This window comes from Aptenodytes forsteri, unplaced genomic scaffold (assembly GCF_000699145.1).
Source record: "Aptenodytes forsteri isolate BGI_AS27 unplaced genomic scaffold, ASM69914v1 Scaffold96, whole genome shotgun sequence".
Classification (NCBI taxonomy): domain Eukaryota; kingdom Metazoa; phylum Chordata; class Aves; order Sphenisciformes; family Spheniscidae; genus Aptenodytes; species Aptenodytes forsteri.
Genome location: NW_008795029.1, coordinates 590,075 through 617,995, shown reverse-complemented (window position 1 = coordinate 617,995; position 27,921 = coordinate 590,075). Strand labels below are relative to the sequence as shown.

At 36.8% G+C, this 27,921-nt stretch overlaps 1 protein-coding gene across 1 annotated transcript in view; it reads right to left on the bottom strand.

The window, feature by feature from the left end:
- Positions 1–27,921, bottom strand: part of MYO16 (myosin XVI) — a 322,187-nt gene that overhangs the window by 178,393 nt on the left and 115,873 nt on the right. Inside the window, exons 8-14 of the mRNA XM_009276139.1 lie at positions 25,073–25,148; positions 23,538–23,691; positions 17,987–18,137; positions 9,624–9,734; positions 7,408–7,473; positions 3,808–3,935; positions 2,446–2,482 (exon numbers count right to left, since the gene is read on the bottom strand). Coding sequence (XP_009274414.1) covers positions 2,446–2,482; positions 3,808–3,935; positions 7,408–7,473; positions 9,624–9,734; positions 17,987–18,137; positions 23,538–23,691; positions 25,073–25,148 — 723 coding nt within the window. The remainder of the gene's footprint in view (positions 1–2,445; positions 2,483–3,807; positions 3,936–7,407; positions 7,474–9,623; positions 9,735–17,986; positions 18,138–23,537; positions 23,692–25,072; positions 25,149–27,921) is intronic.

Sequence of the window (27,921 nt, the reverse complement as noted above, 5' to 3'; positions counted from 1 at the left end):
GTGGGCACCTGGCATCCAGCCAGGGTCAACCCACCACAGGCAGTTAATATTTAAGCTAGACATATTTTGAGAATTGCACATGAAAAATAAAATACTGGTATGGTACTAATTCTCACTGCTCCATATCATATCACAACATGTACATCAAAACAGTAGCCTCTTCCCATGGTAAAATCTTTACAATAAAACTAAAGCATAATTATGTCTATAAATTATATTAACAAATTACTTACACTATAAAGTATTATTATAAGTAAAAGTAAAGTAGACCTAAAAAATAAATATAGATTTAAGAATTTTATTCTATAATTGCATCATGTTTCACTTGCTAATGACGACAACAGCAGGCAAAAGTGTACTCTTGGTGTGCAATTCCAAGAGCGCTTATATGCCAAAATGGCATATCTTGCAGATATCAAGGGAATTTCATCTTAAGATTAGTGCATACCCACAGGGATAATCTACTTTCACTGGATTTATTACTAATATGAACAAACAAAACTAACACTCTTCTGATTTGGTGTGGCTATTTTCCTATGTGGCACACCGATACTCCTCATTCTAAGAGCTCTGAGTTGGACAGTGTCTCAGGCCAACCATTCCAATATTACAGCAGCAGCAAACATGGTACAAGGATTCTAGGAACTATTTAGTCTAAGCCAAAACCACTACCAAAACCAGTGGGCCCTGCCAGATGTGCTCTGGCAACTCATTTCACTTCTAGGGGAATTTGGCTTTGGAACGGATACAGGTTAAAATAGCTCCTCAACATCACCAGCACCCTCCCAGGTGTAATTTTGACCTGAGAGTATTTCTCTAGCCCAGCTCACATGCCACCACCAGAATGTTTGTGTTGACACAAAGGATGCTGTAGAAATGAGGAAATGAGCAGCCAAAGGTAGAAGGACAGAAGCATTCCTAGCCAGCTTATTCCAGTGTAACATTCTCATGGATCTATGAGTGCTTTTTACTTGTTCATCCACTGTCTTCTTCCTTCTAAGTGCTTATATGAAATGGACTTTCCATCTATGGAGAGCTTCTTTGAGCTCCCCCATCTTCATTCAGCCTGTGATTCCACATTAGAGGGAAGTGTATTTTTTTACTTTTAAAATTTGTTACTAGGCGCACTCATGGCACTATGCATGCATGCGTGGAATTGTATCCACCACTCAGCTTTATAACTGGAGATATTTTAAAATTCCAGACCATAGGCCAACCGTACAGAATTTCTTACTCAGGAATGAAAAGTATGCTTGATAAGAGAGGTTGGAGAAAACAAAGTAAACCACAAAAACTTGGAATATATCAGAACTGCAGAATTGCAGTTATTTGGTTCTGATAGGAAATGAAACTGAGATCTTGAAAACTTCTCCACAACCCCCTCTTCAAGTGAAAAATCAAAGAAAAACTGACTGGATGCTATACCACATGCCCTCAGGGCCAGAAAGCAAGCCCTGCTCCATGCTGTTTATTAGCATAGAGGTAACCAATGAATCATCCCTCACAGTGGTGGAAGAACCTTCTCTTGCCGATAGCTAATGTTTTACAGCTGAAATAGCAAGAAAGCAGAAGTCCATTTTGACCACAAACACAAGTTCATGCACACACACACGATCAGGTGACAGCAAAGGAGTAGATGAATAACTTGAGTTACGTCAAGGATATTTTTCGGATTATTATCATTATTATCATTATTATTATTATTATTATTGTCAGAAAACCAATGGAAATTTCCTATATCACCCTTACTTTCCAGACATTCATTATTTAGATTCTACCAATGGACTAGTATAATGAGAATATCCCATTTTTAATACGTCTTTATGAACTTCTAAAAGATCTCAATTCCCTTCTGTTTTCTCATTTAGTGCTAGCAGAAGAAAGCTACTTACAAAGAACTGTTTCTAGCTGTTTCTGTTAAGTTGTAGCTATACTTATCTCCTATTCCAAATTACCAGATGCTTTCCTGTCAGCTTCCATTTTCACAAGTGACCTTTAGATCTAATTAATTATCCACATAAAGGATACTTTAGGACAGCATATCTACGGGTTGCCTTAATGTGATATGTAAATGTCTTGTCAAGTGCTGATGAGATATACAGAGCACCCTCTTGTCACATTCTCCATCAGGTCACTGATTTATAATAAGCTACGGTGGGCTGGGCAGGGATCAGGACAGTGGAGCTTAACACGTACCTTGACATCCTGGTATAAAATCATCAGCAGCTTCTATTCCCTGATATCAAAGCCATTTATTATTAAGTACAATATTCTTGGTGTACTACTACACAATACTTAACTTGGCAGTTAGCCTTTTTCTTGAACTGTGAATAAATATTATTTTCTGCTTCTTCTCTGTCTACACTTATAGGCAACTTCACAAAGATATTAATCAATTAGCAGTATCCCAAGTTCCTACTTTGAAGAAAATGCTGAAAACAGTACCTTAGGACACTTCTTATTTTTATCAAAATTATTACACCTAAACAAGAGTTTATACTTACGAGAAGATAATATGAACATGTGAACAGTAATGATTTCCTAATATTGCTTGTACCTCTGCTTAAATGTCACTGCTCACTGGATAAATAAGCAGCTATTCCATTCCGATTAGGTTATAAAAAGGTTACCATTTGCTTCAACCAATCAATATTCCACACATAATTAATTTATACATTCATAATTTAGAAACTTATAAACTGTGTTTTTTCATAAACTATGCTTTTAAAAGAAACATTTAATTACAATATTCAGGTGTATTTGAAGACTTAATATACAGAACTTCAAATACTCACAGGACTCTGTATCCACATAAAGAGGATGCAATAAAAATGGATACATATGATTGTATTTATGTGTTCATTTTAACTCTTGTAACTTTAAAACATCATTATTAGCTGCTTTTGAGTATCATATCCTCTCCATTTCATAGTATTCCATTTCCTTATAATTAGAGGTAGTTCAAGAGTAATTACAAGGTTTATCAAATGGATCAGCCTTTATTCCTGGTCAAATCAAAATCAACCTTTTTTTTTCCCCCATCTCCCACGAAGTTCTGCAAACCCTTGCCAATATTTCAGCCAACAGCAATGGTCAAAGTGACAAGACTGAGCAACAAATTTCTTTGAGCAACTACATCAAATTCACCAGACTCGTTGCTTTCAGCTAGGATGAAGGAAGAAAAGGGATTAACATATTTGGGAATCAAAAGTTCCAAGTGAATTCAAAGTTTCACCATTATAAAACCAGCATATTTGGATGAAACTCTGTTTCACTGGAGATTTCTAATACATTTATTCACAATCTTGAAGTTATTTATCACGCAACGACACTGTGAATAAAGGAACTGGTTAAAGTTCATTTTGAAGTTGGAGAGCTAAATAACAAGCTTATGGCCACACAAACATGTGAGGCAGAATGGAAACTCCAATGCAGGTGCCCCAACTCAGAGGTTTATAATTTAGTCAAGGACTTCCCATTTTTATTGTCGTTAGATTCTATTTCTTATCTTGATCCATGTAATATTAGCAAACACACACAGCAGTTTTGAATTCTTTACCATTAACCCTTTGTTCCTAATTAGATGCAGCTAGATGGAGTGGCAATTCCCCACGAGAATTTATGAACTTGAGATGTAATTAAACCTTTTTCAGTTCTATATTGCTCTAACGTATTATACAGAGATCAGTACACAGAAAGAAATCAGTTGGAGGAAAAAATAAAATGGAAATCTCAACTGTTGAGTCCTGGGGGAAACAGCTGAAAGGCAGGACTTACAAATTAGTTAATAGAAAGATAAATTTTCACCTGAGGATAAAGCACTGGGGACGCTGCTCCTGGAATAGCATGTGGTAAGCTCTTTCAGCACAGGAAAATATATGTGGGGGAAGTGAGGAACACAATTTTCCAGAGTTACTTAAATAAAGCTGGGTGACCTGAAAAATTGTAAAAAATTAACATGATCAATACATTTCAAACTAATTATGTTTCACCCCCCTAATCCTGGGTCTTTTGTAAAGCTCTCTAAGCATTATGAACAGAATCTCTGTATGTGTATATGTGGTACCATTACAGCATCTATGAAGATTTTATTTAAAGAAAACAGAGCTGTAAGCATAGAAGATCTAATTAAGATACAAAAGTAAACATAACTAGAGGACTCAATAGTTTGGTTTGTGCATTGAGTAAAACAAAACTTAGTAAGTTACGTTTTTATACCTCACGTTTATAGTTCTTCAATGTCTTGACTTAAAAATCTTACAAAATGAAATATGATCATCGCATGAAAAGTTAAAATTGAAATCAAAAGCTTAAGTTATAAACTAATTCATTTATTACATGACAGAGTAGTCTCCCACAAATACTCTCTCTGCAATATAGAATAACTTCTGTGATACACATAGCTGCCAACATGTACTATCCTTGAAGCTTAAATATGAGTAGAATCAATTATCTGCTACTGAAACCTCAATTTTTTTCTGAGGGTATCCTGATGTTCTTTCAGCTAACACCAATCATATTTTAGAAAAATTAGGTAGTCTGCTAATATCTACATTTCTCTTCTTTCAGAATAAATAAATATAATAAAGAAAATACAGAATGTGATTTAGATAAGATTGTGAGCAGAAACACCATACCATTCTACAAATATCCTTAAATAAATAACTTTACCTACCTTTATATATAGCTTTTATCAGACCTTCTCATGGGTTTAGAAAATTAATACAGGCTCTACAGAAACCCATGGCAGCGGGGGGATAATTGGAACAATATGAAGCATCTCGAATGATACTGGATGCTATCACTTAAACAACCAAATCCCTCCCTTTCTATCATGGCCAGTTTTCTCCAACTATTCTCTCTAACAGACTTTCCACCGCAGTGCCATTTTGTATTTGCTCCTTTCTCCAAACTAATCAGGTGCTTACCACCCCTTCCCGTCCCATGCCTGCCTTATTTATTTAGATATTAAACTATTGAATCTTGGGGCATCTACAACACTGTGGCTGAATGAATCCTCCACAATACGGCCCTATTCTCATTCAGGCCTTTCGAGCTACCAGACTAAACAAGATTAAATCCACAACGAACCTCAAGGAATCATTTCAGCATGTCACAAAGCAGAAAGAAAATCCTTCACATACTTATTCTCATTGCATAATGTTGCAAGTGCTTTGCAAGTTTACATATTTTTCTAACATACAAACTTGAAGAATATATTTGCCCTAATCGGGCACAAATAAATTCCGCACAAATGTAACAAAGCAGGATGACTGTAGCACAAGCTGCTTCTACAAACAGTTACTATCATACCTTTGAAGTGGTGTCTGCACGTTCTAGTAGTATAGTGCTACTATAATGTATAATATAGTAGTACAGTGTATTTCCGTGTAAAACTGCATTAATATTATCATCTAGCAATTGCATTGAATTGCATATGAAGCAATGTATATCAGTGTCCATTAACGTATGATTCTTTATGTCATCTCAGAGTGAGTAATTGCTTATAAAAAGATTTATTTTAGTAGCATTCTATTGGAACTAAGTGTGGGAGGTCAGTGTAGGATAACAAAACAAAGATTGCCGAGAAGTTATGAAAAGTGTTTTTAAAAAAGAGAAGAAAACCTGAAGTGTTGCTGTTATTGAAAAGTGTACATGATAATCTTTTCATTGCTTCATCCTGGTTTTAAAAACAGTATCATGCCCAATATATCTTTGCATTCTTTTTTTGACAGCTAACAAACCACATACCTGAAACAAAAATGCTAACTAATGAGCCACATCATATAGCATGTCAGTGTCTACTAAGGAACTGACATCATCAATTTTTATTACTTTAATATACAGACCATCTAACACTTACAGACTTCGATATAATACCAGCTAAGCTGCTGCAGTATATTTGCGCATTTCAAAAATGGAGAAAACAAAGCTAATTTACAACCATGGTTTTTTGATCATCTAGGAAATACCTGCCTAATGCACAATACCACGCAGACAATAATGATGGAGTAAAAGCAATTATCATCCAAGGTGACCCAAACAACTACAGGACAAAAAGTGTCTCACCCTAAACTTGCTAAAATAGACCTATCACAGAGAAGTCAAGAGAAGATGCAGCAAACGTTCAGGAAACATTTTAATACATAAGCCTGCCACCTAAATTCTTATTCTTTACAGTTCTCTTTTGGTGCACAAAATAATGTATCTAACGTAAAATACACAGTGACAGGAAAAAATATCATCGTCTAAAACCTTGGGGATGATAGATGATTTCCATTTCTAGAAACTAAATTTAGACTCCCAACTTGGAATCTGCTACTACTGCCATTGAATGTCACAACATTTCTCTCTCTCAAATTTACTACTGATACACACAAAGCCACATGACATAGCAAACAGCCACATGACATAGCAAACAGCCACAGACTAGTTCGCTTACCAAATTCTGAACCCTTTATAATTCTTGTAAGCTAAATAAACATTTGAACACTCCCTAACACAACAGCGAGCCTGATCTCTGTGCAGTAATGCGATCTCAGTGCAACAATGAGAAAATAACGGGGAGGAGGGGAAAGAAATCAACAGTTATGCTAATACTCTGTCTCTAAAATGGCTGAGTGAGGATGAAACAGAGATCAAATCATTTGAATTTATGTTACTCCCACTGATCTACAAAGTCCACTTCAGTTAGTATCAATGTCTAGCTACTGAAATGATAACCCCCTTGTAAATAACGAGTCTGTCTCATAAGTGAAAGATTAGAAAGATAAGGGTACTACTATTCGAGAGAGAAACATCTGAAGCACTTCCTAAGTGGCCTTGGGCATATGGCAGTGCACACAGGGACTCAAGTTCCCTTTGCCCACATACTGCCTGCGCCCAACACCGTACGACTGCCCCAGCGTAGTGCTAAGCTCAGGCCGCGCACTTCGCACTCACTGCCTGTACGGTGTCTGAACTGAGTGGCCTGCTGTGGAGCACAGCCAGCCATTTTCAGCCTTTCTGCACCATTCAAGGTTGCTACCTCCGTAATCGTGTTTTGGGCAAGGGGGGTGTGAACTCAAACAACCGCTGCATGAAGTATGTGTCTATTTTTGCAAGTTTGGCAGTGACAGAAACCACCAAGGTCATGTTATACATCAGGAACTACTTTTAAACAATCGAAAGTGCTACTGCTCATACAAAACATTAGCAAGATGGCTGTTTTACAAATAAGGCACAGAAAAAATAGCAGTATCTTGGAAGAAATTAAAGAATTTTTGCTAAAATTTTAAAGCTAAGATGCTCCCAACACAAAAAAGGGCATATATGTTAATTAATTTTAGGGTTTTGACCTGCCAAATACACTATATGAATCCACTGATAAAGATCCACACTGTAACATTTTAAAGAGAGTATGCTTACCATTGTAGAATAAAGAGGAAGTTCTTTAAATGGGTTAACAAGCAACAGTATATCACCGATGTAGGTCTGAAAAAAGAAGAAGATTAAATTGCTTTATTAAGGAATAAATTAAATCTTTAAGGAGGCTAATAGATTCCTTCCAGAAAGGACTTTTGGCAAAGCCTCTTAAATCTAGCTATCAACATATTAAACATAATCTGCTAATTCAGAGCTTTTAACTTCATAACTTTAAATTGAGATCTAAATTTACAATTCAGATAGCATTTAATATTCTTTTTGTAATAAAAAGGAGTTCTTCATAATGGAAAATTATGCATAGAAGAATTGCACTGCATATATTATTGGTAGATTATTTGAAAGTTAATTTGTAATTTACTATTTGTTAAACTACAAAAATGGGACATGCCTACCACATAAACAAGCTTCTCAAGCAATTTTTTATGGGATAGATGACAGAATTTAGAAATGCTATATTGATTACGCAGAATTGATACATTAAAATATTTTGCTTGTGGGATAAGACTGAGCAATTGATACATATATAAGTATTTATACATGTGTATGTGTATATGAACATACATACATACATATAGAAAAAAAATCCTGGCTATATTAAAAATAGCAAACCATCCACTGATTGCAAAGGTGCCAAGATTTTATTATTTCATATTTAAACACTCGTATGTGAAAGATGTGCTTAAGTATAAGATTGTAGGTCCCCCTTGCTGCTATACTTCTCGCTCCACAGAAGTAGCTGCTGCTGTATCACGCTCTTAGAATGCAAAAATGCCAGGCCTCTGTCTCTGAAGAGGTCAGACAGTAAACCACCAGGTGAACAGTCCCAGTCATGCTGCCTTTTTCAAAATGAAGTATTTTGATTTGGGGAGGTGTAAAATATTGCCTTTCATAGTAAATGTACTATTTTTCTTCTGAAATGCCGTAATTTATTTCGTCTCTTTCCCCCGCCCCTACTTCACTGTTGGGTTTTCCTGCAGAATGGAACTTTACTAAGCTTGCCGAAACATGAAACAGGATGTGTTCAGTGCTAAGGAGGATTTTAGTTTGGAATTGGAGTCCAAGGACTTCTCCTTCTAAGTCTGAGAACCAAATCACCCAAAGGTGCACAATGGCTGCTTTTGAGCAGAATATTAATGATCACCGCCTATAAATTTCCATTAAGCTAAGGAGAATGCCAGAGCAGGGTATGAGATCCTCTTAGGTAAAATCTTCAATATTTTAAAATAAAAGAAGGCTTCCTTTTTATAAATACTGAGTATCTGTGGATCCTCCTGAATTCAGTTAAAGCTATCTGTGTTTGGCACCTTTGAAAGTGAGATAAAGCAAAAGAAATACTCATAATAAAATAGGATTTGATCCATGATTCTAAAAAACAGGATTTTTATTATCATTGAATGCCATAACAGCTAGAATTGAAGTTTCCAAAATTTCAAAGGTATTCACAGCAACATGCCAATTCTCCATATTCCTTTAGTCTAAACAGTGCAATCAACTTACACATTTAAAAACAATTTGCATGTTTCACATTAACATGCCATGCAGCTGTTCAGTAAGTTAGAAATAAGTCATGAATAAGATAAGAACAGGGATACCAAAATTTTTCAAGTGCAGTTTTTTCTCCAGAAGTAATCTACACCTAACCAGATGCCTCCCGAGTTTATTTTGGCAAAACCAGGAAAACCTGCTTTACAAAAACCTTGCTATAATTATTTCATTTGGTATCTAGATTATTAACATTGCAATATGGAGAATTATTTCTGTAATATAGGAAGAGATAATGAGTAATTAAATCTCCTATGCTGATTTCTAAGCTTTTTAAATCTAAGTTTCTTTTACATTTCCAGTAATCATGTGCTCTATTAAAAATAAGTTAACATAATGTTAAAGATGGAAGGATCTTTTGGTAGTTTGAGAGGGAAGATTACACGTGCCCATCAATTTTTACCAATACACTTGTTCTCTGAAATAGACACACAAAAATTTTATCCAAAACTATGTGAAATGTTATTCCATTTTTTATTTCTGCTTTTCCTATATAAACTTGAGAAATTGCACACATATGTCCTGATGCTTTTAAATATTAGTCATGAATCTGGGGCAGGTTACTGTCCAGTACTTATGATAGTAATCCTATTTTTCTTATTCTCCCACTTGCTCTTTTTTGAAAGCTTACTGTTGATAGGTGAGTAGCAACTCACATATATCTGATTATTATTGAAACGCTTCTGAATCTCATAAAGCAGGCTGCTGTCTGTTAGCTCACTCAGAGAAGCCAGGTCGTCATTTGGAGCTGGAGGCATTAGCTTGATCTAGAAAACACAAATTAGAGAAATAAAGTAACTCCACAACCAATCATTCTGTACTGTAATGTTCTAACCTGAAGTATAAACCTAGATTACTAGAATTTATGGAAAAAAAAGCATTAGGAAACTGGAAAGTTGTCACTCCTCCCAAACAATTACACGTCATTTATCTTAAGCAAGAAAAGAACATCAAAAATTATTATCAATGTTAAGGTGTGTAACTGCATGAGTCTGATGGGCTCTTAAGAACTTAGACCCCACTAGAGTGCCATTTGCTATCCCTGAACCCATAAAGATTCCCAGCTCAAATGCAATTCTGCTCTCTTCATTAAATGTTTATGGCAGAAGAAATCAAGACTATAAAAGTTAGTGCACTTTTAAACTATTTATTGCACAGCATTTAACAAAGCTCTCATACTACCCTTCATCATACAGGGTTTAAAATTCTGTTAGAATTTTTCCTGCAGAATAGAAGGAAGTTAATAAGAAGTGGGAATCACGTTGTTAAGGAGACCAGAAGAGATTCAGAAGCAGCTACTTTAGCCAAAAGTGGTGAATGAAATGAGCTTAACGTTTTTGAGATTTAAGAGGAATAATATAAGCTCTGCAAGGTAAAGTAAATGCCAAGGAAAACAAAACAAAATCCAAAAGACAGAATAGGAGACAGAAGAAAAAAGAGTCAGTGATAAGGGAAATTTGATTAAAGACGAAATAAACATTGATACATGAAGCAGTGTGCTTATAAATTATGATCTACACTTAAAATGTAGGTTGATTCCTTTTTTACGTCAGCCCGAAGAAAAACATTTTTGCAAGTCAGCAGAATGCCTAGAAACAGAAAATTCTCATGTGAACGATGGTAAAATTATTTGAATTGTTTGTTCAGAGTTTACTAAAATACTCTCTTGATGTCTGTTTTGTGGATGGACAATGAAAATGAAACTTCTTTGTTCTATTGTTCTGCTTAAGATGAAGGCTCAGGAGAAAAGCAGACACTGCCCTTTCTTGGAGAACAACTCGGCATCCTCAGCCTCTGGCAGTAGCATGTGGCAGGAAGTCGGTAACAGAAGCAGCAAGCAGACTGGGAGGTTTTGAAGGGAACACGGAGTGTGCTTCTGGCAAGACAACCCCAAAGACTGTGGATACTGGTGTTTAACACTGGGGATCTGATCCCAAACTACTGAACTTCTATTGTTCCCATAGGTTCAAGGTCTAGTTCAGAAATCACAACACTCTGGGTTCTTTTCCTACACTTGTCATAGCTCCACGGTGTGATATTGCTGAAGAATTTCGTCTTAATGAAATAAGACTAACAATCTCTCTTCATCTCCATGTTTCCAGATTCTTGAAACATACATACAAACACTCATTTGCATGCAATTTTTAGGCGACCATGAGCCAACACCTGGAAGTTTGTAGTCATAAACAAGCAGAATGAATTAGATGTGATTTTGTATCTTCTCTAAATCATAGATCTTTGGCTCTATCAAATTTTTTCTTCTAAAAATAGGAGTATTGAATACCAGTATCAAAATATTCAATGAATAGTCATAAAACAGATGGCGTTGCTTACTCTTCTATTTTACCAAAAAGTAACAAACGATGCACACCAGACATCACAACCACAGAACCACTAGCCCTTATGACATAACCCAAAATCTTGTTGCATTTTCTGTTTAAATATCTCACCAGCTTTACTCATATTCATATGCTGGTATGGTACAAATGAAGTTACAATGCCTTGAAACCTTCTCTAGTCTACAAATAGAGAAATACAAATGCAAATTGTAGAATATCAATCTCACACTTCATTTACACTAAATATTCTCATGGTTCAAGGTTTTTGTCAAAAAATGACTGCTCTCAGAGCAGCACAAAAAAAAGCCCCAAGACACCTCTTTTTATCTGTACTTATTGCATGTTTGACTCACTCCATGCCACTATGAACATGTTTTCCTACCTTCCAAGCTTTTTCATAGTCTTAGTTATCCTAATATTATGCAGTTGCTTACAGTCCAAACAAACTGTCAAGTACTATACTTGGTTTTCAGTCTCTTGCCCAACGCAACCTACTCTCGTCTTCATCTTAGTCCAGTAATGAATAACGAGACACAAGTTTAGTCACTAAAGGAACTGCAAAATAGAGCAAAATTAATTCTAAGAAGTATTACATAGCATGTATGAAGCCACAGCTTCTCACAGAGGGAAGGAATATGTAAGCAGGCCTTGCAAGGTCAGAGCCTCTGTTGAGTCCCAGAGCCCTGCAGTACCTTTTATCTATGGAGGGCACGCTTCTACTCTTTTCTCTATTTCAAGCGCTATAGCTATTATTGCGTTTTTGTTTCTTGCAATAGCTCTATCCTGGAGATTTTTACAATAATATTGGGGACTTCAAAAAACTTCCATTTTGGGACTGACAGAGTGACTGGAAAAATTTGGGGATCTCTGCTTTAGTCTTTAATAATTTCCTTACTATTCCTCTAAAGACAAATAAATTCAGTAAAAAATAATGCTTAAAACAAGTATATGAGGAAACAGGCGAACTCCTCACAGAAAGCTGTCTCCTTTTTTTATCAGCTCTACCAACAGGCAATAAATGTTGACGACTAAAATGGTATACATAAACCTCATATGCATGTAACAGCATGAATATTAGCAAGAGATTTTTCAATGTTTTTCCACTCACCTACTAAAACAGGAAAGGAAGGCATCTAATCTGCATCCCATCTGCAACAGATGTTCAACTAGACAGATAAAGTAGCAACCCATAAAACATGTGAGGGAAATGTACCTTACAACAGTAGCTTGAGATGCACTAGCTGCATAGCTACAAGGACAAGAGGCAGTACTGCCCAATCACACTTTAATGATGCTTTCTATTTCCTTCTTTCCCTGAGAAATTGTGGAGAAAACAACTCTCATTCCATTAAGTCCGAAAAGCAATGAAAGTACAAATGCAAAAGAGTAAATATCTCAAGAAGATTATTTACTAGACTTAGCTAGTGTAATGATTGTTTTCTACAGGTACATGTAAAATGTACTTACTCCAACATGTAAACTGTGCAAATAGGCCAGATGAAAATGTCACGACGTACCTTTCCACGGTCCTCATCTCACTGGTTCATTTTGTTCAGAAGAGAAGTACTCTAAAATAGTGGACTCTATCAAAAGGTTACTGTGACTACTCTCCTTTCTCCTGTCTATTTAAAATACTTGTTTTTTAAAATATTTGTATTTTCAGGCTCAGAAAGCAGAATATAAGTCTCGAACAAGACAAACATACACAGGTTGCCTGCTACATCTGTCTGTGTCTTTCTGTCTACCTATTCTGGAGGTGTATTCTTCACCCTATTAAAGCAAACACAGATTTTTCTGTCACACAGAAGATGACATTTCTTGCTCTTTTTGTTTTTAATCATGACAGTTGGATGTAAGCCTGGCTAGAAAACAAGAATTCCACTTAGCAAAAAAAGAAGTAAATTACATTTTGACATTTGTTTTTGATGATGCACATTGGAGTATAACAAAATTAACAAAAGAATTCCAAGAACTTTTTAAAGTTTCTTGTAGAGGGAAAGCAGATGAAAGACAGAAGCCTGTGGCCTCCTTCCCTTATTAGTGTGCTCACTTGGCTTGCAGGAACAAGGCAGGCATAGGTCTTCACTATACTCCCTTGAGTGCTATCAAACCTCATAACACCTGTGCCAGAGAACGAGCTTCTCTTAATCTCTCCCTGTAAGATTAAACCTATGCTAGGCTAGAGACAAATGTCTTTATTTGTAAATAAAAGAGGGGTTTAGATTCGAGCACTGCCCTGGGGTTCTCCGTATTTTCTGAACTGTTAGCACACTTCCTTGTAGCTGGCTCATGCCAGCTAGCACTCATGCAGATAATACCTGGGTATCATTCAGGTCACATCTCAACAGTCATTTCCCATAGGCTGTTTGGGCACGGCCCCATCTTTTGAGGGAGAAAAGAGTTTTGTCTTATGGATGTGCACTGACCCATCCCACATATCCCTAGGCCAGACAACAGGTCCTGGCTTGTTTTTATTTCATAATCTAGGTACAGCCAAAGATGCTGACTCTATAGATAGACGGTTAGAAATGTGAAGTGCTCAGTTAAACTCCAAGTAAGGGAATTGAAATCTGTTTCCATTAACTTTTTTCTTCTACGAAGTTTAGGATTTGGTGATTCAGCATTTTCTAACACTCTTTGCATCAAAATTCACAGCTCAAGGAGCAAATAAATCACACAGAAATTAGAAACTCTAAATGCATTAAAGTCACAACCGATTTGACCTGGTAGTAAACATTATTTACATTATTATAATAACTTATTTGTGGGCTCCTTCAAATTCTGTTCTTCTCATCTACTTTTCTGAGCATACAGATGAGTTTTCTCTATTTTTTCGCCTCGATGCATGTATCTGGCTATCATACTGATTACACGATGCATATTTTATGAGACATAAAAGAAAAATACCCATAAATACAGCATAAGTTCCAATATAACTATGCCTCTGGAGGTTATTAGTTTTTGAGGTTTTTGTAATGCTAACAATGATGATTCCTATTTACTCATTTAAATTACATATACTTAACAGCATTCACAATCTGCTCAGATAATAATCTCTAATGATTTTTATTTTTGTAAACACTTGTGTCACTGAAATAAGTATGCATTTTAGCTCTTATGTGTAATAGTACGACATACGTGGTTGTCCCTTGTGTATGTGGTAAGTGATACTAGAACAATCAAAAGGGCATCAGAGTATACTCTATCACACAGTTCATATGGCCAACAATATGTAAGCAAGAATTATAAGCCAAAGACAAAATATTTTTTTTAAAAAGACCCAATTAAGAAAAAAAAAGATTTAATCTATATTTCTTTGTAGCATGAAGCACATAATTCAATTCCAGGCCAGTAATTTCAATCTGTTATCAGAAAAATATGCTTCCCAGCTGAGAGGAAGAGCAACTGCCAGCTATGATAAAATTCTGGAAATTATTCATACTGCTTTCTTTGTTTGGCAGCACAGACCTTGACATTACAGATGATCAAAGGACATCTTTTACCTACGAAAAAGCAAAAGCTAATACAAGCCAAGAGAGACCCAAAATGCTTTATCAATGTAGCCATTTGATCCCCATCTCCTATGCTTCATGTAATAAAAATCTTACTTCATGAGAAATAATATTTTGTTAAGGCTCTTTTTCTTTATTTTTGCAATTAAAAAACCCTGAGGCTACATAAAAATATGAGCTGTTAGTTTTCTCAAAGCCAAAAAAGTTACGAGCTTTCTCTACTAAAAATGCATGTTTCAGATGTAATAAGATGAAATTTTTCTCTCTGATCCCCCAATAAAGGCCTAATCTGCATGCCATATTGCCTAAGAATGTATGAAATTTCTGACAGAATGCATAGGAAATATAATGCTGATCTATTTTAATAATAGATGAACATAAAATCCAAGTAATGACTCCACATATCCTATTGAAAAATTAAACAGTACATGATTACTTTGAATGTAGTTTGGAATGCAACTGGTAAGAATAGAAGATAGTGAAACTCATTAGAATTAGTCTACCCAAGAGGCAGGGATAGGGGGAAAGGGTTGTTCAAAGCTTTCCTTTGGTATCAGCACTAAAGAAAAATTTTACTTCCCAAACTGTGAAATAAAAAAAATAAGAATGTGTTACTTGGAAATATCATCTCTGAAAACTAAGATCTCTATATTATATACACAAATATGGATATGATATACATATACCTACAGTTCATAATGCATGGCAAGTAGTATAGAATACAATCCCCATCCTCACAGGGTAACAAAAAATACATTAACGAGAATATTCAAAGTGCACAGAAATTTTGGTCTTGATTGATTGCTTTTCTTCAACTATGGCAGGTTTTGCTGCCTCTTGATTCTTGGGGCCAGAGGCCAGCTTGTGATAGGTATCTCCTTATTCCACAAGAGAAGAGAATGGAAGAAACAAAGCACTGCTCATAGTAAGCAATGTGTTTACGTCACTGCAGCTTAATGTTCTGTAAAAAACTGAGACTGCCAATAAATACAACAAAAAACATTAGCAAGAACATGCTGAAACAAGAAATATCTATGACAGAAAGGCCAGTTTCCAGGATCACAATTATGTCACTTCAAAAAAGAAAAAACCCTCTTTTTTTCTTTTGACATAACACGGGAAATTTTTAGTTTCCTAAAATTAAACTATTTCCTGAAGTGATTAAACTTTTTTACCCTCTTTTGTCCATAAGAGCCAAAGCTTATTAAGGCCTTGCCAGCTGGAAAGTTCTGTTAATCTATGATGGTTTTTTACTGCAACCAGTCATTTAAAAACACAACAGCTGAAATAGCACGGTTTCTACCCTATCCCATGTTAGCGCTGATTTCCCAGATAGGACTGTTCCTGCTTATTCATTTCCAAAGAAGCATCACTGCTTATTCAGCAACTGTAGATATTGGGCAAGGTTTGTAGATTCTACTGCTTCTAAAAGACCACAAGATACACATTCTTTCTAGCTCATGTAGAGCAGAATTTCACAGGGTTTTCTGCTGAAATTTCTCAGCTAATGGAGCTAAAAGAGATTCACCTTTAATTCTGCTGTCTTGTCTTTGAATTGTAACTGTTGTAGAAAGTTGCACTGAAGTATGGTGAAACAGTAGGAGGAATAAAGTTTTGAAAATCTGCCCTGTGACCCTGAAGTGACTACAGATCATGGTGGAGAGGAGAAAACTGCCAGCATGGAAACCTCTGGCTGCTCTTTCTCGCCTGGGAGATTAGCTGTTCTTCTTCCAATCAGTTTCTGCATATGTTTTACTGCACAAACTAGAGAGCAGAAGTCTAGCCTAGAGATAACGAAAACTTGAATAATTTTAGCTGTGTCCGTACCAAAACAGAATCAAGCAGAAGGAAGTATATGTGTTCTTGTCCACACTCCTGTTGAACATCTAGAAGCAAGTGATAGTCTCAGCAAGACCCTAAGCTAAACACCTCCCTCTCTTTTCCTATAGTTATAGGAGGGTTCCTTCTTATAGGGTTGCAAGCATTTACTTTTCTGACCAGCAGTGCTCCTCTTTTGGATTGACTGTATTTTCATCACATCGCTACACAGTCAGCAAGGCCAGAAATTGTATGACATGAAAACAAGATGTAAGCCAAGTGCAAAACATTTTGTGGTATCTTCTGACTGAATAGGCAAATGAGTGCTCTATGGAATTCCAAAGCTGAGGACTTTCAGAGGTGGTCTCGTATGACTGGCACATGAACTCACTGACTGATCTCATATGATTAACACATTCCTCTGAAATGCGTTCAAAAAAAAAGCAGTGGAGTGTGCATGATTCTGCCAAGGTAGTTATGCATTTATTTTGAACTGAACATGGTTTAAATGGAATCAGTATCTCGCTCTTTTGTTATGCTTCAAACTCACAGTAAATTATTTTAAATGGAAATTCTCCCCTCCACCCCTCAATTCTAAAGTATTTTTTTTCTTAAATGGCTAAATACTTCTGGAATATGTGTTTCCCAAATACATGTGACAGAAAATAAACCCCCTTGTACCAAAAAAAAAAAAAAAACAACCCAAACATTTAAGTCCTAACCGTTCAAAGTTAGGACATGCCAGATTTACAAGCAACAGATAATTGCCTCCTTTTGCATTCACCCTATACACTGAATGAGATTGTGATCCTGTGGAGAAAATTGTAAAGGGTATCCAAATAATCAGTGCCTGTATCCTAATGCATTAGCACAAGAAAGGGAGTTAACACTGCAGCTGTAAATCTGGCAATCCCTACCTTTAAATTGCAGTCACTTATTTTGCAACGTAATATTCCTTAGACATTCTTTTTGTTTTTGCAGTCTCCCAGGCTGTGTTTCTTTCCTTTGTGAACCGAAGTTGGAGAGAAGAGCACACTTTGGGCAGCGCTAACAGTTGTCCCTCCCCTGTTGTGAACCATTAATAGAGTTTGAGGAGCTCTGAGCCCTCCGACTGCCACAGCCCCTGACCTGCCACCAGTAGCTGGCAGGAAGCAGCTGTTCAATTTGCAGAGAGGAACTCTTTGCAGGGCCAGACTGATTGCAGGGATTGATCAAGGAGACAAGGCTCCACAGCACAAATGATATTGCTCTGTGGTGAGGGGAAAAAAATTACTATGGTCTTCGCTTCATTAAGTTTACAATTTCCAGACCTAAGCCCTAACAAACATTTCCAGAACTGCATGCTGTTACCTGTTCCAGTTTGGTTGCAGTGCTCACAGTGACATTTTCAGATGCACTGTCTTGAGATTGTTGCTTACATAAGCCTTTAGCTGCATCTTTAAACATGGTGTCTTTCTCCAGCAAACTGTCTTGCTTGGCAATTGGTAAAGCCAGGGGATTGCTACAAAGAGAATCAATAAAGCAATTAGACTCCTCCTGAAGATGTCAGACAAACAAAAGATTGCCAAATGTGGGTGGCACAAACACAGAACTAAGATACAATTCGGGGCTGAGACACTAGTTCCTGGTCCAAGTACACAAAAGAAATTGGTGAGGAATAAACTGTTCACATAGGTTGGTCTGTTCCCAAAGACACAGAGCAAAACACTTTGATTTAAAATTCACCTTTATGCATATCTTTTCTGAAGCAGAACTGAGCAAGCCAAAGAGAATATGCATGAGTCTGCTTTTGACAGCACTAGGCTGGCAAATCAATAGCCAATTTGGAAACTGAATTTAAAATACACAATTAACCTATTCAATACTGTTTTGAAAAATAATATGTTTTAGAATAATTCAGTACAGATATTGCCATTGTGGTTAATAAAATTAAATTTCACCACTTTTTAGCTTACTTTTAATCAGGCAATATCGAAGATTGGTTTGAATTTGTGATATGCTAAAAAAACCCCAAGCAAACAGCAGACTCCTGAAATTACTGTAATGATACACAATACTCTTCATTCACATATAAGTTAAACCTATTCTTACAGGCATGGAGATGTTTTCCCCACTGACACTTCAGACCATATCACACATCTGAAAAACAACAATGCCAAAATCATCCAGGATTTTACATCCAGAGGAATTAGCAAGGAATCAGCTCCAGGAGCTGAGAACACAAACATCTTAAAAAATAATTGTCTGGGCTCTGACAGTGCAAATGAGACAATCTCACGGAGCGTACAGCAGCTCCTTGCCAAAATGTGTGCATAATTTCTTTGAAAGGAAATGTGGACTCAATGTGGGAATAGTGCATTCCACTACGGGATAAAGCCCAGATGTCAAACTTAGTTTAAAAAAAAATCGCACTTTTACTCTAAGTTACTTGAGTTTGATCACTGACTATAATAAAGCCAGGATTATACATACAGTTAACTAAAATGAAATGAAGGAGGACCCATAGCTAACATTGATTTCCATTGCTGTTGGAAACAAAACTGAAACACAGGCAGTTCTAGAAAGGTACTGTCCTAAGCAAAGGCAAAGCACCTTCCAAGCAGAATTCATTGGAAAACAAGTCAAAGTAGTTTCCCATCAGAAAAAAATACATGAATAAACCCTTTTTTATGATGAAACCCTCAGTCTGCAAACATCAAAAGAATTAGTATCAACATTTTGTAACGAATATACACAATTTCCTTGCTAATGATGTTTTGCTTCAGACATTTCAATGTAAAATGTCTAGAGGAACACTAGTGAAAATAAATTTTTTTTTACTGCCTTGATTGACCTAAGATAAATTGGCCATAAATTTGTTTACCAAATGTTACATGGACAAAAGATCCAAGAGCCAACTGTTTTTGCCTTTTTTCTTGATTTGGATTGCAGAACAGAAAAGCCATTAGCCAACTCTTTTCATGAACTTGGCAATTAGATGTCATAGAATAAGAGATATCAGTGATTAGACGGTAGAAGAAATGAAATAACTGTGACACCCACAAGCAGAAATGTCTAATACTAATTCACATTTTACCCAGACTCAGAACTGAACAAAACATAATTAAACATAAAGTTTTCTTTTTGAGTAGTCTTTTGCTATTGTCCAAAACTGCTCAAATTCCTTTGGTCCGAATTATTTTGAAGATTTAATCACAGACAAAGAGAAGAAAGATATAAAGAAAAGCATAAGCCAAATGAATTCAGTTGTTAAAAACCAAAGCACTGCCATTTATAACTTTTTATTATTCATGTGATGTTTCTTTTAAACTGTGAAGATCCAGGATTTTTTTGCTGTGAAGTTGAACCATACCCATTTAATCTCACCACTTTTGTGTTAACTATACAACACACATTAGAAACGCTTCTCAAAATTCAGCTGTAAACTCCTCACAACCAAATAAACTTTTCAGGTGTCACAAAAGAGAAGTAGGTTGTAAATCACAGCAAAGTGTGGGGAAAAAGAGTGCCTACTGTTTCCACAGATGCATTTTGAAATGAAGAGGACAATAATAACATGACTTAACAGGCGTGTTCCATGTATTGATGTACAGGAGAATAGCCTATAAATTATGTGCATTTGTGAGATATTAATAGGACTTTACGTGATGGAAATGCTGACATATAATTCATATAACAACAAAAATGTGAATGATTACAAGAAAGAAAAAACATATTAAAATTACTCCAACAGTTCATTATGACTCAGGTTCAAGAAGACACTGTGAAAAATAAAACAAACTGAAATAAAATGTTTCCAGAAAACAGTGGCTTTTTAGAAAAATATTTCTATTAACATTCATATGTATTTCTGTTAGTCACAAGATGAAGTCAAGAAATGCCATTGAAAATTGAACTATAGGACAGTGCAAGAGAAGATTTTATGTTAATGTAGGCAAGTGGATTAGCATGAACTGTCTTCTTTTATGAAAATTAATGGATAATTAATAGATAATTAACCACAAAGGGAGACTTAAGCCAAAATAATGTTGCATAATAGACAGGAAGGAGAGTTATCTAGTGTAATCTTATTTGTACAAGGTAGGACTGTTGCTACTGGCATACCTAACCGGGAAAAAATCTTGCATGCTATATGGAGGAATAGTCATTTTAATTTTTAGGTGTATAAGCTGTCATATATAGAATTAATTTGAAGTTTTGTGTAGTTGGTTTTTTTTTTAGATAAACTGAGATGGTTTTCTATAAGTTGCCATCCTCTAGCATGTCCTTGTTTTTTAAGAAAAAAGAAATCATACAAAAAACTGGGAGCTGACAATCAAATAACTGGCAGTTTTATCATCAATATTTGAATCACTACTGCAGCTTATAACTTGATAGAAAGATGTTATAAAAAGCATTATATCAAGGCAGATTCTGGAATGACATTTTCATGGGCTCTTTGAGCTTATAGCTTTTGTTGGAGAGAACTTCTGTTACTGTAATCCTTCCACAGGCAATTCTGAGATCCTCCAAACAATTTCTAAGCCAGTTAACATCTGTAAACTGCATCATCGCTGAAATTTCAGTCTAAAAAACTTTTTGAAGTTACATAACAGAAACTTCAGAATGGATTGAACGCTAGAAGAGTATTTGAAACCACTAGAATAATTGAAATGCAAATTGCTACATAATTGGTTAAACGGAAATGCTCTGTTAAGAAGAAAAATGTAACCTCTCTTCTGCTTTGTTGTCTCGAACACATCTATGTATATTTTATTTCCCATTCTTCTGCTGATTTTGAAACACATCCATTGCTATAATTAATATTTACTTACTTAAATATGTATCAGAAAATATATAATGTGATTAAGTTAGCATTATTTTGAGAATAAGTTCCTAATTTTTTAGTATTTATTACTACCTACATGACTGCACTATCTGTGTGCTTAGGGACTATTTCATCAAGAAAAGTTCTACGAGTACCTGTACTAAACTAGAAGTGCAGTGGTGATCATTGCAGCCATACCACAAGCCTAAAATCACCTTAAACAGATACAGTCAATTTAATTTCCTAAACTATAAGCTCTGTCAATTAATGTATTCTGGTGCAGATATTTTTGCCAGTGGAGTAACAGAATTTCTTCTGATTGTACCATTAGAATTAAAACTGGCAAAGCTTTCCAGCATAGACCTTAGGTTTGCTGCATTGGTCAACCTTCAAAAAACCTCGTGACATTAGTAAAATTCTGTCCTTCAGCTATTTACTTGGTCAACCTTCAAAGAAACTCATACTGGTAATAGAAAGGAAAGACAAATGTTGATAATATGACAATGTGGTCACCAATACGAAACCAGCTCCTACTCGTTGGCCTCCACTGCCACCCATTTTCATGGGCTAGGTTCCACCATTTTATTCACAAATGATAATACTTTAGCAAAACAGTAAGAAACACTCAGATAAGATGGCAATGCATTAATTAATGGTACATCACAAACACATTTGTAAATCCGTATAATGAGATGCTGTTAAAATTTATATAATGCAATAAGCAAAGTGCATTTCCTGCAAATTGCTGTACTGGGCATAAGCTGCAAGGTTTTGGTAGCAGAGGGGCTGCAGGGGGGTCTCTGTGGGAAGAGGCCACATGCTGTCCCATGCTGGACACGGTTTCAGCCAGCTCTGCAATGGACCCACCATAGGACACAGAGCCCATTGGCCAAGCTGGTGGCGCGTCTGTGAAAACATATTTAAGAAAGGGCAGAAAATGCCACAGGGAGAGAGGAAGAGGGAACAAAAAGACTGAGAAACAAAAGAGGGACCAGGTCAGAGGACTGAGGAGGTGCTCTATGGCAGAGCAGGCACCACCACCCCCTGAAGGGACTTCAGCTATTTCTCTCTGCCACTGCTTCCTTCTTGCTCTTTTCCTCTGTGGCACATGGAGGAGCCACGCTGGCGCAGGTACACCCCTGGAAGAACTGCAGCCCGTGGATAGGTCCACACCAGAGCCTCATAGTCATGAGGCTATGTGCAGTCCCTGAAGGCACTGTGACACCTGGAGGTGCTACGCTGGAGCAGGTACACCCCCAAAGGTACTGCAGCTTATGGAGGACCCATGCCAAAGCACAGAAAAAGAGCAAGAAGGAATGAGCAGCAGAGAGAAATAACTGCAACCCTGCCCTGTTGAACCCTGAATCCCTCACTGAAGGGATTAAGTGTAACCTGCAGCAGTAACAAGGGGAAAGAGAAGAGGTGCTGGGAGTGAAGTTGAGCTTCAGAAAGGGGGAGGAAAGGTGTTTTCCCTAAACATGTATAAATGTTTTCTTCCTTTTTTGCTTTCCTTTTTAAGCAGTATAAATCTAACTACAAATTTTTAACTGCCTGGAACGATACCATTTTATCTGTGATTGTACATATTATTTTTACTTTCAGGACTTGTCCCTGCTTCTTTCATAAGCAATGGTAGTTTTACTACATTATTCCTATCTACCTTAATAAAAGGATGTTTGGGTCTACAGTATTAACCTCCAATAATTCTGCTAAGGCAACCCCAGATAATTTTACTGGCAATGATAAAAATGTACTTTATTACTCATAGTCTATATAGAATTAAGGTTGACAAAAGGAGGGATACAAATACAAAAGACGATTCAGTAGATTTCCAAAATGAAAGAGTTACTTGACCCATCAAATTGCACAGAATCATAGAATCACAGAATGGTTGAGGTTGGAAGGGACCTCTAGAGGGCATCTTGTCCAACCCGCCTGCTTAAGCAGGGACACATAGAGCCGGTTGCCCAGGACCATGTCCAGATGGGTTTTGAATATCTCCAAAGACACACAGACAAGATTCACAGATTGACAAATACAGTTCAAATGATAATTTGGCCTCAGTGCATCACTCTTAACAACAGAAACACTTACAGTTTATTGGAAATTGTGGGCAGATCATGGATGATCTCTTCATATGGCTCTTCTTGAGATAAAGTAGAAACAGCTAAAGGGTCTTTCATTTTTTCCTCCCAAACAATTTCAGCCTTCAGAAGCATTTCCTCAATAAACTCAGAAGCTGCAACATCTAAGACATTGGAACACCAAGATATCAGACAAAGAAAATGGTGCAGAAAAGTTCCTTTCAGTTCAAATCTCTACATCAGATTAAGATTAAGATTAAGCATCCGACTAGATAAAATGAAAAGAATTGCTCAGATATTGATCATAAAATGATACTTGAAATTACTGAGAAAACAAAGGCAAAGTAAATTCAGTATGGAATTAAGTTGTCATTTGCAAAACCTCAAAACCATTCTCACTGTTTAGTGAACTGAAGTATTATTCAATAATTCATAGGACTTCAGGAAAAGCAACGTAACTTTGTTCAACTCCATTTCAATGAAAACATGTACTGAAATCCTTTTCAAACCTTTTACATTTCTACAAACTAGATTTATCTCTCTTGCACATACAGAAGTGCTGAAATCAGTTTTGTCTGCAGACCAGAAATGTAGTTAACTCAACTGTGTTAAATACATAGTAAATGTGGTTAGCTAGCTCTATTGTTAGATGATCTGTTTGGTCCATAGCCTTTTATACAAATACAAACTGGCAGGTATCTAATCACAAACAACTTTCCTGAGGTTAAGTGTCACAAAGTTCCCTGTGAGTGTATTTGTAGGTGGCACATTATTTGAAGCATAACATGTCTTAGTTTATTATGCAAAGGAAGTTTCTCCTTGAAATCTGTCAGAAAGATTCTATTTTCTACATTACTGGGTTCCTTCTTCATTTTATCCTAGGCATAGAAGGTTGAACAACCATATGTTTCTTCTCTCCAACACTGTTATCTAGCATTACTGCATTAGCCCTGCTTTGATCACTGGGTTAGACCACATCTGAAGTCCCTTCCAACCTAATATAGTCTATAACTCTGTTATCTTTAGAGCCAGTGCTTCAGCTCCCTGTTGCTATCTGGTCTAGGAATGTGCCTTCTTCTGTGGGAAACAACAGGTGTTACACTTGAAAACTGGATGGTGAATTTGTTTTCAGTCAACAGCTATAGAGATTCCAGTTCATGAGGCTATGTGCTATCATCAGTTGAGACAGAGAAAGGAACTCAATGAGAAGTCACCAAGGAAGTGTAAATGCAGCTATCACCAAGGCACTGAAGAACTTACAAGGAAGAAACATAACTAAAAATAAACAGGGAATGCAACAAGTGGAAAAACGTGCTATCATTTGATATGACATCCTGCATGATCATGACTAGCAGTTCTCAGCATTATATGAAAAAACATATACACACACGGGCATATGTGTATATAACTCTACACACTACATAAACTATGTGTATACACACATATATGTGTGTGCCTGTGTGTGTATAACGAAGAAAGCAAGAAGGAAAGAAAACAGTGTCACAGGAACTAGTACCTACATAATATACATGGATTTTCACCTACCTGAAGGTTTTTCATTATTGCAGTTAAGAAGATTGGGATTTGCCCAGTGCATCAAAAGCAGCTTCACAAGGCTGGTCTAAAATGGGCAAAAACAGAGGTGTTTGAAATGGCAGAAGTAGGACAGGAGCAGTATACCTGTCATTCAGTTTATTCATTCCTTCCCGCACTAGCTGAAATCATATGATAAACCATAGGCAACACCTCAGGGTACTTCAGTGTACCCTCAGCATAACTCCACCCCCAAAGTCTCCTGCCATCCTTACATGTGTAAACAAATCCGCATCAGTAAGGAAAAATCTAACTCTCCATCACCACCTGTCATGACTTAGATCACAAATATTTCTTTATGCCTAACTAATTCAACAACTGTGTACCATCACTACCAATGAGGTCTGACTCACAGCCATCATGGAAGTAAATTTGTTCTCTGTCAGTAGTAGAAATTGGCACATTTATCTTATGTTTACCAAATTCATTTAACGTATCGGTAATGGTAGCAATTATAGTACAGTAGAGTAGGGTAGAGTATCATATAATGAAAAAGTCTAAAACATATTTCTCAATTCCTGCAAGAATGCTGTGAGCAACTGTTTTTAGTGAGCTCTTCTGTCGCTGCACGGAAGTCTCTAGAGATATTTCTCCATCAAAGGCTGTAGTGATGTCTACCCTGATAAATTAGTTGGTCAGAAAGGAGTAAGAAACTGCACAAGGAGCAAAAAATTTAGAATGTGAATATAGAGCTCAACTAAATGAAAGAACTGTTTGCACTTTTGGATATATGCTAAAGCAAATAGAATTTATAATGTAAATGTAACCAACAGGGGAGGCCAGGATGAGCACAGGGGAAAAAAAGCTGTGCAGAAAAGAAAGGATTCTTCAGAGCAGAAGAGAGCTACAGATAAATGAGACCTGAATTGGAAGGCAGCTAAGGGAAAGGATAGTAATTTAGCATCAAAACAAGCAATAAATAAATAAATGAATAAAGGCTAAAAGGAAAGGAAATCATTGCAATAAAAATAATATAATTCAATATGGATTCAGTACACAGGAGACAACTTGCTACAAAAGACCATGATAAAGAGTAATCAGTTAAATGCAAAAAAACCCCCAAACTTCTAGTCACAGAAAAACAGGAAAATATTGTTGCAAATTTCTATAGAAATAAAAAGATCTTGCTCTCCTCAGCTTTCTAATGCTGGCTTTCCATTCTGACAGTAACAGCAGAAAATTCAGCAAACTGTGGAAGCAGGGAGGAAGCCATAACAGGTTTATTTCCAAATCCAATTAGCCCTGCTTTCAACTGAGAACCCTCAACACATATATCTCTGTGGTTTTTCATTATGAAAAAATGAGGCATGCTTAGTCATTGAGCTGACTAAATCAGCAGCAGTTGCATAATCTCGTTCACAGCCATTCTGAAAAGTGGTAGTAGTTCTATCAAAGGAGGGGGTTTTAAATGCACTTTCAGTTTCGTAACAATACACAGCTTTTTGGGTTACCAAAGTTCTGGGTTTATGCCACAAGAAGTCCCTTCCATGCTGCAATGTCAATGCTTCCTGCTGCCAAAGAAATAACTCCTGCTGGAAATCCTTGATGCACGTCACCAAGACTAAGGTATTCAGGTCACTGCTAATTTCAATTACCTGCTTTGGGATATGCAAAACTGTCTGTGTTAGTTTTAACCTCATTCGCTTATGTTTTAGAAGGAGTATTTTAAAATCCAATTACCAGATCTTCAGAACTATGCCTAACAGTAGAAATATTTGTAGAGTAATTACAGCAAATTATCACTATCCAAAGGTATTTCGACTGCAGAGTTACAAATAAAGTAGATATGACTACCTTAAGAGAAACTGCCCTATCTAATGAAATACTGTAGACCCTAAGAATAAAATGACAATATATATATTGATTCTTATTTTCCAGTGTTGTCTTTGCCAATTCATACAAATGAAAAAGCGAGAAGCTTTTTCACCAAGCCAGAAGCTGCTTGCTCTCATTTTCAAAGGCCTCATAGACCCTTCATGCTTTACCTATTCCCACTCATTCAGCATTCAGACTCCAGTTCCCACCTCACATCAGTCTGTGATATATTTTCAGATACCTATTTCTGTGCTTTTTCTAGGCTGCACCTTATACTAGTAAGGAAGTCTTCAAAACATCTGCAAAACTCCATTGTAAACCTCCATTCACAGCCTGTTCTGATGTGATGCTTGCCAAACGGAAAAACGGGTAACGCGCTGCCATTCCACCATTCAGATGGACTGAAAAATGGCTCAATGGCTAGGCCCAGAGAGTGGTGATCAGTGGCAAGAAGTTTAGGTGGAGGCCAGTAACTAGCAGTGTACCCCAGGGATCAGTACTGGACCCAACCCTGTTCAACATCTTCATTAAAGATCTGGATGATGGGGCAGAGTGCACCCTTAGCAAATTTGCAGATGACACCAAACTGGCAGGAGTGGCTGGTACATCAAAGGGTTGTGCTGCCATCCAGGGGGACCTTGACAGGCTGGAGAAATGGGCTGACAGGAACCTCATGAAGTTCAACAAGGAGAAGTGCAAAGTCCCCAAAGTTTTGGGGCCGGTCTTGTTCAATATCTTTATCAATGATCTGGATGAGGGGATCGAGTGCACCCTCAGTAAGTTTGCAGACGACACCAAGTTGGGCGGGAGCGTTGATCTGCTCGAGGGTAGGAAGGCTCTGCAGAGGGACCTGGACAGGCTGGATCGATGGGCCCAGGCCACTTGTATGAGGTTCAACAAGGCCAAGTGCCGGGTCCTGCACTTGGGCCACAACAACCCCATGCAGCGCTACAGGCTTGGGGAAGAGTGGCTGGGAAGCTGCCCAG